This window comes from Pteropus vampyrus, unplaced genomic scaffold (assembly GCF_000151845.1).
Source record: "Pteropus vampyrus isolate Shadow unplaced genomic scaffold, Pvam_2.0 Scaffold44, whole genome shotgun sequence".
Taxonomy (NCBI): Eukaryota; Metazoa; Chordata; class Mammalia; order Chiroptera; family Pteropodidae; genus Pteropus; species Pteropus vampyrus.
Genome location: NW_011888825.1, coordinates 358,916 through 374,568, shown reverse-complemented (window position 1 = coordinate 374,568; position 15,653 = coordinate 358,916). Strand labels below are relative to the sequence as shown.

The 15,653-nt window shown below is 52.8% G+C and overlaps 2 protein-coding genes and 1 non-coding gene across 3 annotated transcripts in view; 1 reads left to right on the top strand and 2 right to left on the bottom strand.

Annotated features, from left to right (window-relative positions):
* Positions 1–2,991, bottom strand: part of DNAH2 (dynein axonemal heavy chain 2) — a 96,856-nt gene extending 93,865 nt beyond the window's left edge. The window contains exon 1 of the mRNA XM_011358869.2: positions 1,268–2,991. Within this exon, the coding sequence (XP_011357171.2) occupies positions 1,268–1,487 (220 nt within the window). The 5' untranslated portion in view covers positions 1,488–2,991. The remainder of the gene's footprint in view (positions 1–1,267) is intronic.
* On the top strand, positions 1,538–1,656 carry LOC111738941. The gene has a single exon (XR_002780041.1). It is a non-coding gene; the product is annotated as a 5S ribosomal RNA (ribosomal RNA).
* A 7,899-nt stretch (positions 2,992–10,890) lies between the features above and the next one.
* EFNB3 (ephrin B3) lies at positions 10,891–14,889 on the bottom strand. Its single transcript, NM_001305198.1, is given in 5 exon segments — positions 10,891–11,300; positions 11,746–11,850; positions 11,963–12,055; positions 12,250–12,542; positions 14,768–14,889. Coding segments are annotated over 5 exon segments (1,023 nt in total).
* Between the last annotated feature and the right edge of the window lie 764 nt (positions 14,890–15,653).

Genomic DNA, 15,653 nt, shown 5'->3' with positions numbered 1-15,653 from the left:
GTGGACACAAACACTCAGGCCATAGCAGGCTCCTTCTTGTCTCCAGTGGAATAGGCTCAATCCTTGCCCAACTCCAAAGGTTATGGGGATTAATGTTCATTTTGGGGTGCATTAGAGGTCCAAGTCTTCTCTGAATCTCTATGAGGGTTACAGGTCAGCTGAAAAGCTTCACATCAAACAATAAAAAAGCTTAGAGCTAAGGGAGTCAAAGATCCTTGGTATTTGGTGATCAATGCTTTCATTTAGAAGCTCCTCTTTCCATCCTAGAGAATTCTCCAAATTGAACCTCAATGTTTTCCCTCCTCCCTCACCCTACTCCTGGACACCCCATTCTAGGAGCCAGTCCTGTTTTAAACTGCTTTCAAAAGAATTCAGAAGAAAAAAAAAAAGTGTACATTTCTAATGTCTGGATCTTAGGGCAAGATCCTATGTACCCTGGACCTTTCTCCCATGCCCAACCTTAATATCTCAACCTTTAATATGAAAAGGGGATTCTATTTCTCTCCATCTTGACAGGCTGCTAGCAGTGTAAAGAAGCCCCAGGTAAAAAGGAAGGGCTATACTTAGCTCACAGTTATATCTACACCGGCCCATGTTCAAAAAGACAGCCCAATGACAGCAACAGCTACCAAAAACCCTCAAACCCTATTGGCCCCAGTTCATCCACAGGGAAAGAATCCCTCAGATCAAAGCCACAAGAGGCAGCCTCTTTAAACGATTTTTTCCCTCAGTCTAAATGTCAGGCTTCTTTTCCTGTGGCCCTGAACCTGAACCGCCTTGTCTACCAAGGCCCTGCCAAAATTAGGGTGGAGATACAAGAGCCTCAAACAGATGGGAGAAAGCATCAGTCAGGCTTAGGATTCAAAGGGTGGCAAAGCAAGCTGAGTCTCCATGGTGATGGCTTTAATGGGAGAAAAACATTATTTGTTTTGCCACCCAGGGTAAAAATGGGAGAAAAGGAAGGGATCAGACCCTCTCCAGTGGGGTAGTAGTAACCAGGAACACGAAATAAGGAGGAAGAGGCTAAAATAAAGAATTGGCTGATGAGCTCTTGGTGCACTGGGGGAACATTTTAAGACAAAAAGAACAAGTATAAGGCTGGCTAGGAGGAAAACACACAAAAAAGGGACCCAGCAGAAGACCTGAGATTCCACTGAACCCCTGCTTCTTACCCAGGAGCAACAGAATCTGCTCCCGGGCCCCCCGCCCTAAGACCCCCCGGAAATACAAATATTCTCCCTCCAAGCTTCAGGCAGCATGTACCCACCAGGCTCCTCCTTGAGAGGCTCTGGCTCCGGCTCTGGCTCAGGCACCGGCTCACTAGCCGGCAAGGTGGCCTCCAAAGCCTGTGTGGCTAGAGCAGCCTGAGCATTTCGCTTTCGAGAACTCCCCCGTCCACTCCCTTTCTGCTTCTTTTCCGCTTTGCTGGACATTGTGTAGGCAAAACCTGAAGACACAAAAAACTGGGAGTCCACAACCAGATCCATCCCCAACCCAGGCCCTTGATACACGCAGTCCCTTTTGAATTCCTAATATAGTCTACGGCCATGCCACCCTGAACACGCCTGATCTTGTCTGATCTTGGAAGCTAAGCAGGGTTGGGCCTGGTTAGTACTTGGATGGGAGACCACCTAGGAAGACCAGGTGCTGTAGGCTTTAAAAAAAAAAAAAGAGTAAGTGAATTCTCAAATATGACTGACACCCTAATATCATAATATATCCCTGCTCCATTAACCACCTTGCAATCTTCACTTCTTTTCCTGAGATATCCCACTTTCTTCAGAGCATTGGGTTAAAAATCAAAGTCATGCCTCAAAGCATCAGGAATAAATGGACGTTAAAGATGGTGGCTCAACAGATACCCCACTAATGAGGGTTTAGGAAGCCCTGTCTCTCTGCGCAGAGGTATAAGAACATAAGATAATCAGGAAAACATCTACCACACTGAGGTGTGGTTGCTTCCCTCATCCACTCTACCCCTCAAGGCCATGAGTGAGTGAGAGAAGGTGCAGGAAAAGGAAGACTCACCAGGTTCCCCACCCTTTGTCACTGCGTCAAGTCAATGAAGCAAATCAAGATGATTTTCCTACTACCTCCTTTCTTTCCAAGTTACCTCTGGAAGGGAGGAAATGAGAAATGCTCCTTCTGCCCACACTACAATCTGCAACCTCTTTAAACAAAGAAAACCCATATTTGCAACATGTATGGTTAGCTTTTAATTCTTGAGGAGTGAAAACTCTGCTTTGTGTGTACTGAGGTCTCAGCATAGTGCCTGAGAAACTCTGTGCTGACTGATAATGAAAACCAAAATTATTTGACACCAAATGCCCTGAGAACAGATTAGAAGAAGGACCAAAGTCACCCAACAATGAATTTCGAATTGTGTCTAGGGGAGGAGGAAATGAGCGAATAAGGAAGGCCACAGTAGTGCCTCTCTTCAGAAAACAGGATAGCCAAAAGCAGGAGCATCTCTGGCAGGCGGTCAGGATCCCGAGGGCAGTGTCTGATTCATTGGGCATTCTTTCACCATTCAGCTATATCCTGACAGCCACCTGTGGTTTTCCTTACTCATCCCCACAGGCTGCCACAGGCATTGATTATAGGTTATGAGTTTCAAACTTGAAGGATTTGTACTTTGCTCCAAGGAGAAACGTTCTATTAGGCCAGCACATCAATAAAACCAACTACAGCAGCTCAGCTTCCTCCACTGGTCTCCAGAGAAGCGTCAGGCTGTGCTTCCCTGCCTCCAGCTGGAGCCTCAGGAGCATTCAGCTTGCAAGGTTGGGAGCCTCCTCCTCATGGGGCTCACCCCATGATCCCACATGGCAGACCCCAGGAGGAGCTGTTCTATTAGCCTGGGACTCAGTCTATTACTCGGAATTACATTAAATACCGTAGGGGACCGGCCCTCTCCTCAAACTGGCTACCAGTGGGCAAATTTCCCCCCCAACAGTAGCTTTTTCACACAACAGTCACAACTGTCCCCGCTTCTTCATCTCGATCTCAAGTGCTCCTTCTCCCCTCCACCCACAACTGACTCTTCCTTCCCCCACAATTGCTCCTTCCCTCCCCCAACTGCCCTTTGCTCTCCCCTCCCCCACAACTGCCCCTTCCTTCCCCGCCCCACAACTGTCCCTGTTAACTCCTCACCACTGGCCCTTCTCCCCGCAGCTTCCCGCTTCTCCCCAGCATTCCTTTTCTCTTCCCCTCTGCCCCCGACACACACCTCACGACGCCGACCTTCTCTCTAAGCCGACTGGTGGGCCACTTCAACTAAGAAGTTGCCCCGCTTGGCCCTCTCGGGCCCGCGCTTGCACGCGTAGCCACGACAACCCCGGGCAGGGAGGGGATGAACCGCAGGAGCCCGAGCCTGCGGAGCCGTCCTCCTTGGCGCAGGCGCAGTGAAGCCCTGCTCAGCCACCCAACTTGTCCTGCCTTCCCTCGCCGGGACCCATGGCAAGAGGGCTGGGGGCAAGGAAAGCCACTAAATCTGGCAGTCTGGAGGATGCGAGAAGACTGGGATGAAAACGAGGCTCAAAGGGCTGGGGCTAGAAACAACGAGCGCTACCTTCCTGCAGGACACTGAAAAGGCAGGGAAACCCAATGGCCGGATCCCGCCTCTGGGTCTGAGGGCTCCATCCCGAACGAGTCCAGCAGATGGCGCCCGGGGTCCCGCCTGCGAGGCTCATTGGTGCTATAGAAGGCGCTCCAGGATTTAGAGGCAGCCGTGGCTGCAGCTGGGTCCAGGGGAAAAAGCGGGGCTGGAGCACCCCTGCCCTCCCGCTTGTTCCCCCTTCTTAGTTCGGACTGGGGTCTAGGATCGCCCGGGAGAGCGGGGCGGGGGAAGGAGGGAAGAACGAAACTGGAATTTTTGGAATCTGAGGATTGGCTTTAGAAAGCGTCGCTCATTTTGGGGGGAACGGAAGGCGGGGACTCCCTGGGGAAGGTGACCAGGCCAGGGAGGGGCTCGGCTCTCCATAAGAACAAAGGCTGAGTCCTGGGTAAGCGAGAGGTGAGGGGTGTGATTGGAGGGGCAGACCTCAACAGCTGCTAGGGGGCGCTGCGGGGCGGGGCCGCAGGAAGCCGCGCCTAGAAGACTCGAGTTGTACCTGTGTCGGGAGAAGTTTCAGAGAGGCCTGGGAGATTCAGGGACGAAGCTGGTCTAGGGGGATGGGAAGGCACCCTCCCTGCTTCCATCAATAGTGCCTAATTAAGACAAAGCCAGCAGAGAGCCCGCTGATTGCATTTCCATGAGGAACTAAATTGATGACATTTTCTTTGCTGGATGAGGAGAGAAGCTGGCACCTCAGTTCTCCCTTTTCTTGCTGGGTGTTTACACCTGACAGGTCTCATTATGCCAGTCTGGCACTGCCAGGACTGGCAGTCTCTGGTACTCTTGAAGGACCAGTGGATTAACCCACACCCAGACCCAACCCTGATCTCACCATCTCACCTATTCTATCTTTATTTCTAGAATTGACAGCCCCCGCCCTTGGCACCCCACCACCACCACCATTATCTTTAAGGTGGGTTTCTGGGCTCTGATCTGTGGCCACCTGCCCAGCCCAAACTCCTGTTGCTGAGGGCAAGGATTGAAGGAGAGGGTTCCTGCCACATCCCAAAAACAGCTGCACAGCAAGCAGGGTTAAGTGGGTGATCCTCTAATCAGATAGGCAGTGGGTGGCAAAGAGAAGCGACATGATTGGTCAGATCCCACAGGGAAAAGTCTCCAAGGAGTAAAGATCTGAGGGGAGTCCTGGGGTGGGGAGCCTTATAGACAGGGCTCATGGCTCCCTCAGGATAAACTGTTATGTAGACTCCATTTCTTTTCTGACTCCCACCCCCCACCAACCTTGGCTGTGCCTAGGGATCCCAGCCCCCTACATTATGCTAAATAGGTAATCAAACATCTCGCTTTGCTAATTACTGCTCAATCCGATTAAACGCTGCCAAAGCTCATCAACAGAGGTGGAAGTAGGGGGAAGGGATGAAGGGGGGCCAACCACAGCTGTGGTGGGGGTCTCCTCCCCAGGGGCTCTAGGGGACAGCTGAAAATAAAGGCTAGGGGGCAAGACTCTACTTCCCAAAAGAAAGGGGCAGAAAAGTTGTACCCGTAGTCCTACTGTATCGTCTCAGTCTCAGGCTTTTCTCTCCTCCCAGAACCTCATTACCCTCAGAACCCAGGCATTGGGCCATTCCCACAACTCCCCCTACACACACCCCTGTCCCAGCTTTAATAAGTTCTGTTCTCTCACTGTCAATATTTGATTTCTCAGAGCCATCTCCACGGAGAGAAGGGGGCTCTTCCCTTGCTTCCCCCCTACCTTGAGCCCTCTTTTGCCCACCGCAGTCTCTTTGTGCCCCCAATCTTCTCTGAACTAGCTGACTTAATGAAATGATATTAAAGTCTTAAGCAACTCCAAAAGAATGGTTGTTATGGTGAAGGGAGTGGGCAGGACGCCTGGGTCCCTGAGGGGAGCAAGGGCTGAGGAGGGGGAAAGCGAGCCCGAGGATAAGGTCTGGAGGCCCCAGTCCCCAATGGGGAGCAACAGATTTGGGGTGAACTGGGGGCCAGACCTCCGGATCTTGGTGGGAAGTGGAGAGTGAGGGCTAGGGGCTAGGAGAAGGTGGGAAGAGTGGACATTCAGGGGGTCGAGGTCTCACCCTGCTGTCTAGAGCATCAGTCAGGGATGGAGAGGCCAGCTGGGGGGACCGGGTCTCTGTGCCAATAGCTTCCCTGCAGACTGTGCCCTGGGCTGGTCCCGTGAGAACCAGAGGAGATTCTTCTTCATCCCTGACTCATTCCTCTTCCCCACAATCTCCCCCCTGCAGACCCCCCACAAGTGATTTGTAGCTGATGCCCTCACGATGGTAAAGGCCATGACATGAAGAGCTTCCAGGAGAGGAGAGAACACAGACCAAGAGTTGGAAAGCCAAGCACCACTCCCACCTTCCCCCACCCATCCCCATCTCACTCCCCTGGGGACCCTGGCCCAGCCCCAGTCCCCTTGGGGTGATGAGAATGTAAGGACATTTGGCTGGGGCTGATTGATGAGGGAGGAGGCAGCTACTGGCCACTGAGGCTGTTGTTTGCTGAGCACACAGATTCCTCCCCACTCACCAGCTGCCGCCCCCTGAGGCTGCTCAATCTCCTCACCACCACTACCAGTCACTGAAGTCGAAGGGAGCTATTGCCAGAGTTTCTGATGGGAACTGAAGAAGAAGAACCAGGACACCAAATGTTTCAACTGCCTGTGGGAATCAGGGTACCTGGGACCTGATCCCCACAAAACTCCCTTCAGGACTCCACCTTCTCCACTACCTTTCAAACTTCTCTCCTGCTGCCCAGTTTTCACTCCCATTTATGCTGCATCCTTTTTCCTACCCCCACCCAACTCTCTGAGTCCATCCCAGCTAGCCCCTTGCCTTCAAACCACCCTGTGACATTTCTTCCAGCCTGACGACAGATCTCGAAACTTTCCATGGGGAGGGAGTGCCCATGTTTGTGATTCCCCAGGTAGCCCCTTAGGAAGCTCACTTTTCATTCTCATTGTAATTCCAGTTGTGATGTCAAACATTTCCCATCAGAAATTCCCACTACAAACTTTTGCTCTATTCCCCTCTCCTTAAAATCCCTAACATAAACCACATACACAAACACAGACACTTTAACTTCATTTATCTCCTGTTTCTGTTTGCAAGGTATGGCAAAGTTTGACCTTCTGTCTACAGCACAGCCCCAAAATTTTCACTTCTGTGGTACCTAGCCCTCTTAGTTCCTTTGTTTCTGCTCTGTTTGCCTGCTCTAGACTCTGTACCAGCAGCTGTACCACAGCCCCCAAGAAGTTCAGTGCACCATCCTTGCCCTCCAAGAGCTTAAAATTTAGTCGAGGAAAACACAACTCACATACACACAAGAACTAAAGGGAGAAAAAATAGAAGACTGAGTTAGATCGACTTCTTAAGTTTAGATTCTAGACCGTAAGTGACTTGGTCCCCTATAGGTGGAGGCTGGAGAAGGACGGGACACATCTAGAATGTATGTGAGGTTATGATGTCCTCACTATTCCCAAACATGCCAAGATTTCACCTCTCTGCTTTGCACTTCTGTTCCCATTGTTGAGTATGCCCTTTCTCGGACTGCATGCCTTATTCCGCATTATTCAAGGTTCTTATCAAATGTCAGTTCTTCAAAGGGACCTTCCTGACCTAATCTAAAGCATCTCCTCGTTACTCTCCATCCTCTTCATCCTGATACTGTTTCGTTCATACCACTTATCACTACCAGAAATGTTTTGTTGTTCCCCACAAAAATGTGGACCTCACAAAAGCAGGGACTTTGACTTATTCACTATATACTCCCAGTGTCTGAAACAGTCCCTGGAACAATGTAGACACTTAATATGTTGTTGAGTAAATGAATGAATGAATGAATGAATGAATGAATGAATGAATGAATGTCTTCCTGCCTATTTGCTTTGTTGTAGTTGTTACTTTAGGAGAGTGTGTATTTGTGCTCGGAAAGCAAATAGTATGGCATATGTTGTTCTGTGTGGAAGCCACCAGCGCTTTCAAATAACTCAAAAGATATACAAGTCACTACACATGTGGGAGGCTGTAAGTCTTATGTTATTAATGTTGGGGGTGGGAGGGAGTCTATAGATGCCAATGCTCCAAGGGGGTGTGTCCCAGGGTGATATGCAGAATGTGTTGTTCCTCTCCCCAGCTGTGCATCTGTTCCCAGGTGTCTTCCTGTCTCTCAGCATGTTATGATGGTGCTTTGGTGAGGTGTTTGTCACGGAGACTGTTTATCTCTTCTCTCTCCTCATGTCTCTCCACCTGTGCCTCTAGATGTATGTGTAGGGGGTGTCTCCTTCGGCTCCCTTGCCCCTCTTACATACAGCCCTGCCCCAGTCTTGGACCCCTCCCTTTCTCACTGGGCCCTGTTGCTGAGCTCTGGGTTGCCATAGTGACGGTTGCCAAGTCCCTGAGGCTGATAGCCAGCGATGGGGCTGTCGGCTTCATCCACGCGGGAGGCTGAGGGGGGCTTCCCATTGTGTGGAGAAAGGGATGTTGCCATGACGACAAACCCCCACTAAGGGGCAAGGGACCAGCCCTTCCACCCCCCTCAAGCTTCCCCACCTCGGGCAGCTCCACTTCGGGTTCAGAATACAGTACATTCCAGACATCTCCAGCACCTGGCCTCTCAGTTTTCAACTTCCCTCCTACAGAACCTGTACCTCTCAAGACCCAGGCATCTTGCTCAGACAGGGAGAAGGGCAAGGGTCCCACTGGACAGAGGAGAAGCAAGAGGACCCCTTGACCTCCAGGCAGATGGGAGACAGCAGGAGGGGACCTAGAATCAGGGGAGGGGCAGACAGGGCAGAGGTTGTGACCCCTGCCAACCGGCTTCGACGATGCTCCAATGCTCCGGATGGCTGCTTTTGTGGTTGGAGAATGAATCTGAGTCTAGGGGGCTGGGCACCCAGGCTTTTTAGGGGAGAATAGCCTAAGTTATGGGTATACAGGGAGCCAAGGGACAGGCAGCTTGAGTCTTCCAGGTAGCCACACCCATTCTTCCCATAGCAAAACTCCTTACATCAGAGGTGTCTTGGGCAAAGGTGGTGGGGAACAGACTCTAAAACGTGAATGTATTTTTTCTACTTTTGTTTCTAATTGAGATTTGCCTTGTCTCTGGTGCTTTGGTTTAGCAATAGACTCAGGCTTTCCCCACATGTAAACCTATATTCACATACACCCGCCCTGGATGTCCTGGCAACTCCTGCTCCTGCCTGGGTTCCTCTCTCCCTTCCCTGGAGGTGACTGCTTTCCTTAGCCTTCTCACCCAGCCCGTTTCCCCTCCCCAGCACTGCCCATCTCACCCCTCCAACCCAACCCTCTCCCTACCCTTACCCTTTGTTTCCTTCAATCCAACCCTGAGCTTAAAAGCCATTCTAACCACCAGTTCTCTGTCCCAATTCATGTCCAGTCATTCTCCAGCCTTCTTGTAAACTTTTGAAGTTTTTTATTCTTTTTTTGGTTTTTGTTGTTCAAAATTCCCTTTTACAGTAAAACTATTGAGGTGACGGCCATACCCCGTCACCTCCCCCATGGCAACATCAACTTCCTTTTCCCTGGATGGAGCAATCAGAAAAATCAGGAAGGAGCTGGGAACTACACCAGAGAGATGACTTAGCCTCTGGCGGACAAAGCAACCATGCTGGCTGGTGATTGAGGTGGCCGACTTGGTGCCCAAGGGCAGCTCTGATCTAATGAAACTGAGCTGGGAGGAAACTGAGGCAATACCCAATTGTGTACTAGAGGGCAGGAAGAGGTATAAGCTGGTCACTATGGAAACAGTGTCAGTTGCTAAGTCCCACTATCAGCTAGACCAGTCAGTAGGCCACCATTTTGGTCACTAAGAAGGGAGCTGTGTTGAATCTGAAGAGTAGAAAATGGAGGATGTGATGAACAAGACGGCCATCTGGGTTACTGGGGGACAACACATAAATTCTTGGGATAGTTCTGTTGAGTAACAGAGATTATATTAGGGTACGGAAATGGAAGTAGAACAAGACAAATTGGGCCTGCCACAGGAGATGGTAGTCATCTTAAGCTGTCTTAAAAGCAGCACAGAGAACAAGGGAAGGGGGATTCTGGGAAGTGCCACTGAATACTAGGAAAATCCTCCTCAGTCCACCCTATCTTCTTACAGTCAGTAAAATCCAGCTTCCTCCTGAAGCAGGAAGCTCTTCCTGCATCCCCTTCTCCACAGAGTAAGAACCATCCATCTCCCATGCCCCCCACCCCCACTGCCCAGACTAAGCCACTTCGATTTCCAGCCAGACCACTTCCTATTTCAGAAGTGCTACTTCCTGTCCTGGATGAAGGCACTTCCAGTTCCTGCTGCTCTGCTTCTGCCACTTCCCAGGCCACTTCTGTCCAGGCCTGACCACTTCTTGTCTGGAGCAAGTCACTTCCTGTTCCAAGTGGCCCATTCAGCATCAGACCAAGTCCATATGTGTCCCAACCGGTTCATATCTTGCTATTGGCCACTGTACGAAACAGAACACTTCTTCTCATGGTAGCTGTTGTGACCCAACCACCCCAAATGGCTGGAGTAAGTATGTAGAGGCCTAGGGCAGGGCAGAGAAGAAGGCCCTGCTACCCATGCCCTGAACAGGAGTGGAGTGCCAGAGCCTTCCCCATAAGGCCCCCATTTTTTGGCAGACTGAGTGGTTGGTGAGAGGTCAGAAGAGAAAGCTCAGGGGAGAAAAGCTTTGATGCCCCTACCCATGATATGGGAGAGGCACAGGATAACAAGCCAAGAGGGTAAAAGGAGATGTAGGGAGGATGATGCTAGAGAAGAACAAATCTAGAGACAGAAGAGAGAGGGGTGGTGTGTGTGTGTGTGTGGGAGAGAGAGAGAGAGAGAGAGAGAGAGAGAGAGAGAGAGAGAGAGAGAGAAGGGAGGAAGGAGGAGGAGGAGAAGAAGAGAAGGAAGAGGAAAACGGTGAGAGGCAGAAAGAAAGAGGTGCCAACCAAAAGACAGACTGTTACCCCCGCCGGCTCTCAGTGGGTAAGGGGAGCAAGGATTACTGGGTCATGGTCAGAAGAAGAGGCTGAGTCTCGTTCCCTCCCCAAAGGAATAGGACCCAGGAACACAGAGACAGAGAGGGCCCACATGGCCAACCATAGGACAGGAGATGATTCAGTGGAAGTCTTAAGGAATCCTACAAGTAGAGAAGAGGGCAACAGCCAGGAGGAGAAAAGGAGCTGGAGGGGCAAAGGGGGCCAAGGAGATACTAGAGGTGTCCCTCTAACCACGAATTATACTGGAGGAGCACCCCAAGAAGGGTTAGATCCAGGAGAGCCAGTTAGGAGGAGCCCTCATACCTTGTAGTAGATGTTTGGAGGGCTCTGGGGGGGCCCATCCTGCACAATGTACACAGGATGCCCATAGTCACCACTCACCTTCTCATAGTGCGGACAGAAGGGGGGTTCTGCAGCCCCACCGCCCCTCAGCGCTATCCCTAGTTCTCCTGGCTCAGCCTCCCTAGGTCCCATCCCACCTCCACTCCCAAGGCCCAGAGACCCACCCCTCCCAAAGGAGCCAGGACCAGGGTGGCGACTCTCCGAAGGCTTGGCCCGCCGTCTCCGCCAACACATGGCACCCCCAGCCCCTGCCACGCCCAGCAAGAGCAGCGCCAGCCCCCCCGCTGCCCCAGCCACTGCGGGCATGCTGGGAGGGGGCAGGGGGCCTTCAGCACCCCGGGAGGTTGCATTGCTGGTGGGGTCACCTGGCAGGGAAAGGATGAAGGAGGAAAGAGGGGGAGGGGCTGAAGGAGCCACCTGGGTATCTGGACACCCAGCCTTGGGGGTCCCCATGGGCTTCCCCAGCAGTGCCCAGGCCTCTTGGGGATCCCACCTCCCCCCACAAGCCCAGATCAGAATCCAGGTGTGTCCAGCCCTTTAGCTCCATGCCAAGGAGTCCTCCCCACTTCTCTGACAGCACTGATTGAAGCGCTGACTTGGCTAATTAGTTCTAATTGAGTCTTTTCCTCATTTGGCTTCCATTCTCCTCCCACCCTCCCATCCTTTCTTCTCTTCTTTCCTATATCATCCCTACCCCCCCCCCCCCAAAAAAAAAGACTTAAGAGGGAGAGAGAGGGTAAAGGCAGGGAAGCTGGGGTCCAAAAGCAGAAGAGGCTGGGGAAGGCAGGAGGCCGGACCCCTAGTTCCTACCTGGCACATTCTCGTTCCCAGGCTCTAGGCTGTGGGCTGCCCCTCGGTCTCTTTCCATGGGCATTTCAGACACAGGTTTTCGTGGAGCAGCCCCTCCTCGGGGACCTGGAGATGGGGAAGACCCAAAAGAGAGGGACTGAGACTGCAGCCTCCTGACCATGATGGTACTGCCCCAACCTCCCTCAGATCCTAGGAGGTATGCCCTAGCCCCACTCACTTTGTCCCACTCGGAGAAGCACCTTCATGCCTCTAGTAAGGCACACACCTCCCTGCAAACTCTCCAGGCCTTCTCGGGTCCCATCTGATGTGGCTGGGAGAAAAGAGCCACAGAGAGGGAAAAGTTAGCACTCCAGAGTGTAGTTTCAGTTCTGTCTCCATGTCCTGGCCCAAACACCACCCAAGGGTATAAGGGATCTCTCTCTTGGCTCTAGAAGTTCCTTCCCTCATCTGCTCTTGATCCCAGGAACGTCACCCCACTCAACCTTGCCCTCTGCCCAGCAGTACCAATTATGTAGTAATCGTGGTGTGAGCGGAACTCGTGGCCCCAGAGGTTAGGGCTATACTCCTGGAACTTGATGGTGAAGCGGAGATCCAAGTCTGGCCGGTCACAAGTGAGAAGGAGGTTTGGGGCAGGGGGTGCCTCACAGCGTCGACCTTGGGCACCCCCTACCAGATACAGCTTGTAGAACTCATAATTAGGAGAGGAGTGGGGGCCAGGAGGCCGGGCCCGGGGACAGAGCAGGTCTAGCCGGTCCCCAATCTGAGGGTAGAGCACGTAACCACCCTCTGCCTGGAACCTATACAGAGGAGGGCAAAGTGGACAAGAGGGAGAGGTGTCAGAGGTCTGGCCCCCAGAGCTTCTCCTCCCTCACCCCACATCCCTGCAGGACAGCCTAGCCTTTGTCTGAGCAGAAAGTCTGTTCTGACAGAGCAGGCACTAAAAACTCTGTAAGCTCATGTCGGAATCAGCAGGAAGCCAGGCTCAGAGGTCTCCTGCCCCTTGGTGTGCCCAAATGCACTCTTCAGCCCGCCCTCACCACATGCACACTGCCATCTCTTGCTCCATCACCAGCCCTGTTGCCGTGGCAACAGGATGCCAGTTACCAAGGAGCTGGCCTCTCTGGAACCACACAGCCCACCCCTCCCAGGTGATTTCACTATTCCATGGCAGTCAACCATGGGGGCAGAGCCTCTCCTCCCCCAGGCCACCACCGAATTTCAGGGATTTCAAGGCAGAGATGTCGGGGTCAGGAGTGATCCTGATCAGTGTCCCAAGTTAGCAAGGCGACATGACAGGAGGCAAATGCCTGGTCTGGCAATGGCCCTAAATGGGGCTAATCGGAACCAGGGTCTGGAGGCCAAGTGCCCCAAACATTTTCCTGCTCAGTACCCCTTCTCTCCCAGGTCTCAGACTTACTAGGGAAAGTGCCCCTATTGCTTTGAAATTGAAGGAGCTGACTCTTCTAACTACAGCCAATACAAGCCCATGGCCCATCTCCCTCGGCCCAGGCATCCACTGACCCAGCAAAGCCACTATTGCCAATGACTGCAGCCCCTCCCTGTGCTTTAACAGCAGACAGGGGCTCAGAACTGGGTCCCAGGGGACTGTTGCTCAGTATCTTCCCAGATTCCCAAATGACTCATTCCTTCCCATCCAACATTCCAAAGAGCCCCTAGAACACCTTAATCCCCTTTTCTTAACTCTGTCAGAATAAGCCTAATGTCCTCAAGCTACACTTGATACTCAAACTGCAGCTGAGAGTTGACAGGTAGGAGAATGAATAGAGAATGAATAGAGAAAAGACAGTTGAGGTTATACCCAAAGAGATGTATATGGGAGGGAGGCTAGAAGAGGGAAATGTGACGGAGGCTGTTAAGTACAGAGAGGAAGGGCAATAATCCTAGTTCTCCTCTAATGAGCATATAATATGTTCCAATACCTTACCTCTAATCCTCATAAAAGCTGTAAGGATTGAGGCTACAAACTCAGAAAGGTTAAGTAATGTGCCCAAAGCCACACAGTTGAAAGAAGCTGAGCTAGGATTAAGACTTTAGGATTTGATGAGCTCCAAAGCCCACCCTCTTCCCATGGCTTCACATAGCTGCCTCAGGGAAGTAGAAATTTTTCAAAACACAGAACTCATTTGCTAATGGGGAGTGGGATCTCATGGAGGCAAAGGACCCAGATGACCTTCCATGGGTCCTGTCCTACTCTGTGTGGCTTGAAGTTTCATTTGACCCCTGGCCTTTTTTCAGAGCAAAGCAAGCATGCCGCTGAACAGAAGGTCTGGTCTGATGGAAGAGTTTGCAGCAAAGATGGGGGAGGAAGCAATGGAGACCTCAGGACTCCAGATGCAAGAGGGCAAAAGCAGAGGCTGTAGGGGGTTCCAGGCTTCTTCCAGAAAGAAGTCCCCAAGCCAGAAACACAGGAATATCTTTTGGTTGAGAATTGTTCCACCAAGAGCTGATTGACCCTCTGGCTGTGGGCAAGAGTTGAGAGACCCACTGTGTGATGAGTCAAGATGCCTTGGGGGAGTTGTCTCTAGAGCCCCTAAACTGAGCCCCCTTCCCTCCCATCTCCAACACTGAGTCCCTTCTAGGGAGAGAGGCACCCTGCCCTTCCCCTCAACGCTTCAGCAGCACCTACTCAGCTGCTCTCCTGAGAGCTGACATTAACCAGGCTCCCTTCAAGCCCAGCCCCCGACACCAAGCAAGTCTCCCACAAACCCACATAACCACTCCACTGCCCTCCCCGCTTCCCATGAACTTTCATATCCTTGCCCTTTGGGGTCCTTCAAACTCTCAACACCTGAATATCACCACCCACATCCAGCTCTGTGTGCAACTCAGGAGTCTGGCTCCCAAGATCACCTCCATCTAGTTACCCATCAGCTCCCAGCAGAACACCAGCACCCTCCTTCAAGCCTCTTCCCAGCTCAGAGAACGCAACCCCCAAAGTCCCCAAAGCTTTCCGCCCTACCTGCCCGGAGGAAGTGGGGTCTCCCCAGCCCGAACCACTCACCTCTTATTCGCCGAATTCCAGTAGACAGGCTCCAGGCTGAGCCCAGACACCAGCCCCCAAAAACCGAGCAGCAGCAGGGCCTCGACTCGCACTCCCCCCGGCCTAGAATGGGGGGCCCCCATGACCCCGCCAAGGCCTGGGGGGCGGGGCACCAACTCCTCCAAAGTCGCTCACCCCCTGGGGTGACTGCCTTAGCTGCCCCGGCTATTCTGCCCGACCTCCCGGGTGGCTGACGCCCCACCCGCCCCGCTCCTACGAGGACCCGCTTCTTGCTCTGCCGGTGTCCCACTCCGGAGCGCTCAGCCTGCAAGAGCCCTTCCAGGGGCGGTCTGCAGGCGCCCTACGACCCGGCCCAGGCTCCAGCACCACGGTGTTGGTGAACGGGCGTAAGTCGGGGACTGGGGGAGCTGGGGACTCGACAGGAATGGCATGGGGCGCCGGACGAGGGAGAGAAGAAGGGGGCACCGAGACGGAGCCCCAGCCCCGCCGGGATTGAGGGCAGCGGGCTAAGGGAGGAAACCAGTCCCAAACCCGGGAGGGGGAGTTAAAGGAGAGGCGGGGAGGGGGAAAGGATGGCGGAGGGAAAAACCGGAGCTGGAGCTTGAGGAGCGGGCAGCAGGATCCCGCAGCCCACGCCCCCACACCTCCCTCACCTCGCACACCTCCCACTGCCTCACCCTGCCGACCATCCTTGCTCCCTGGCGTGGTCTCTCATGGCCCCTTTGTCTCTGAGACTTGTCCCTGGCTTAGTTTCTGCTGGTCTCCCCTTCTGCCCTCGCATCGCGGAGCGCTCATAATCTTCCTCTCTCGGATCCAGAAAGGATCTCGCCCTTTCCATCCCAGGATCCCAGCCCGTTTCGCACTCGCTGCCTTAGAGTCCCCCCCA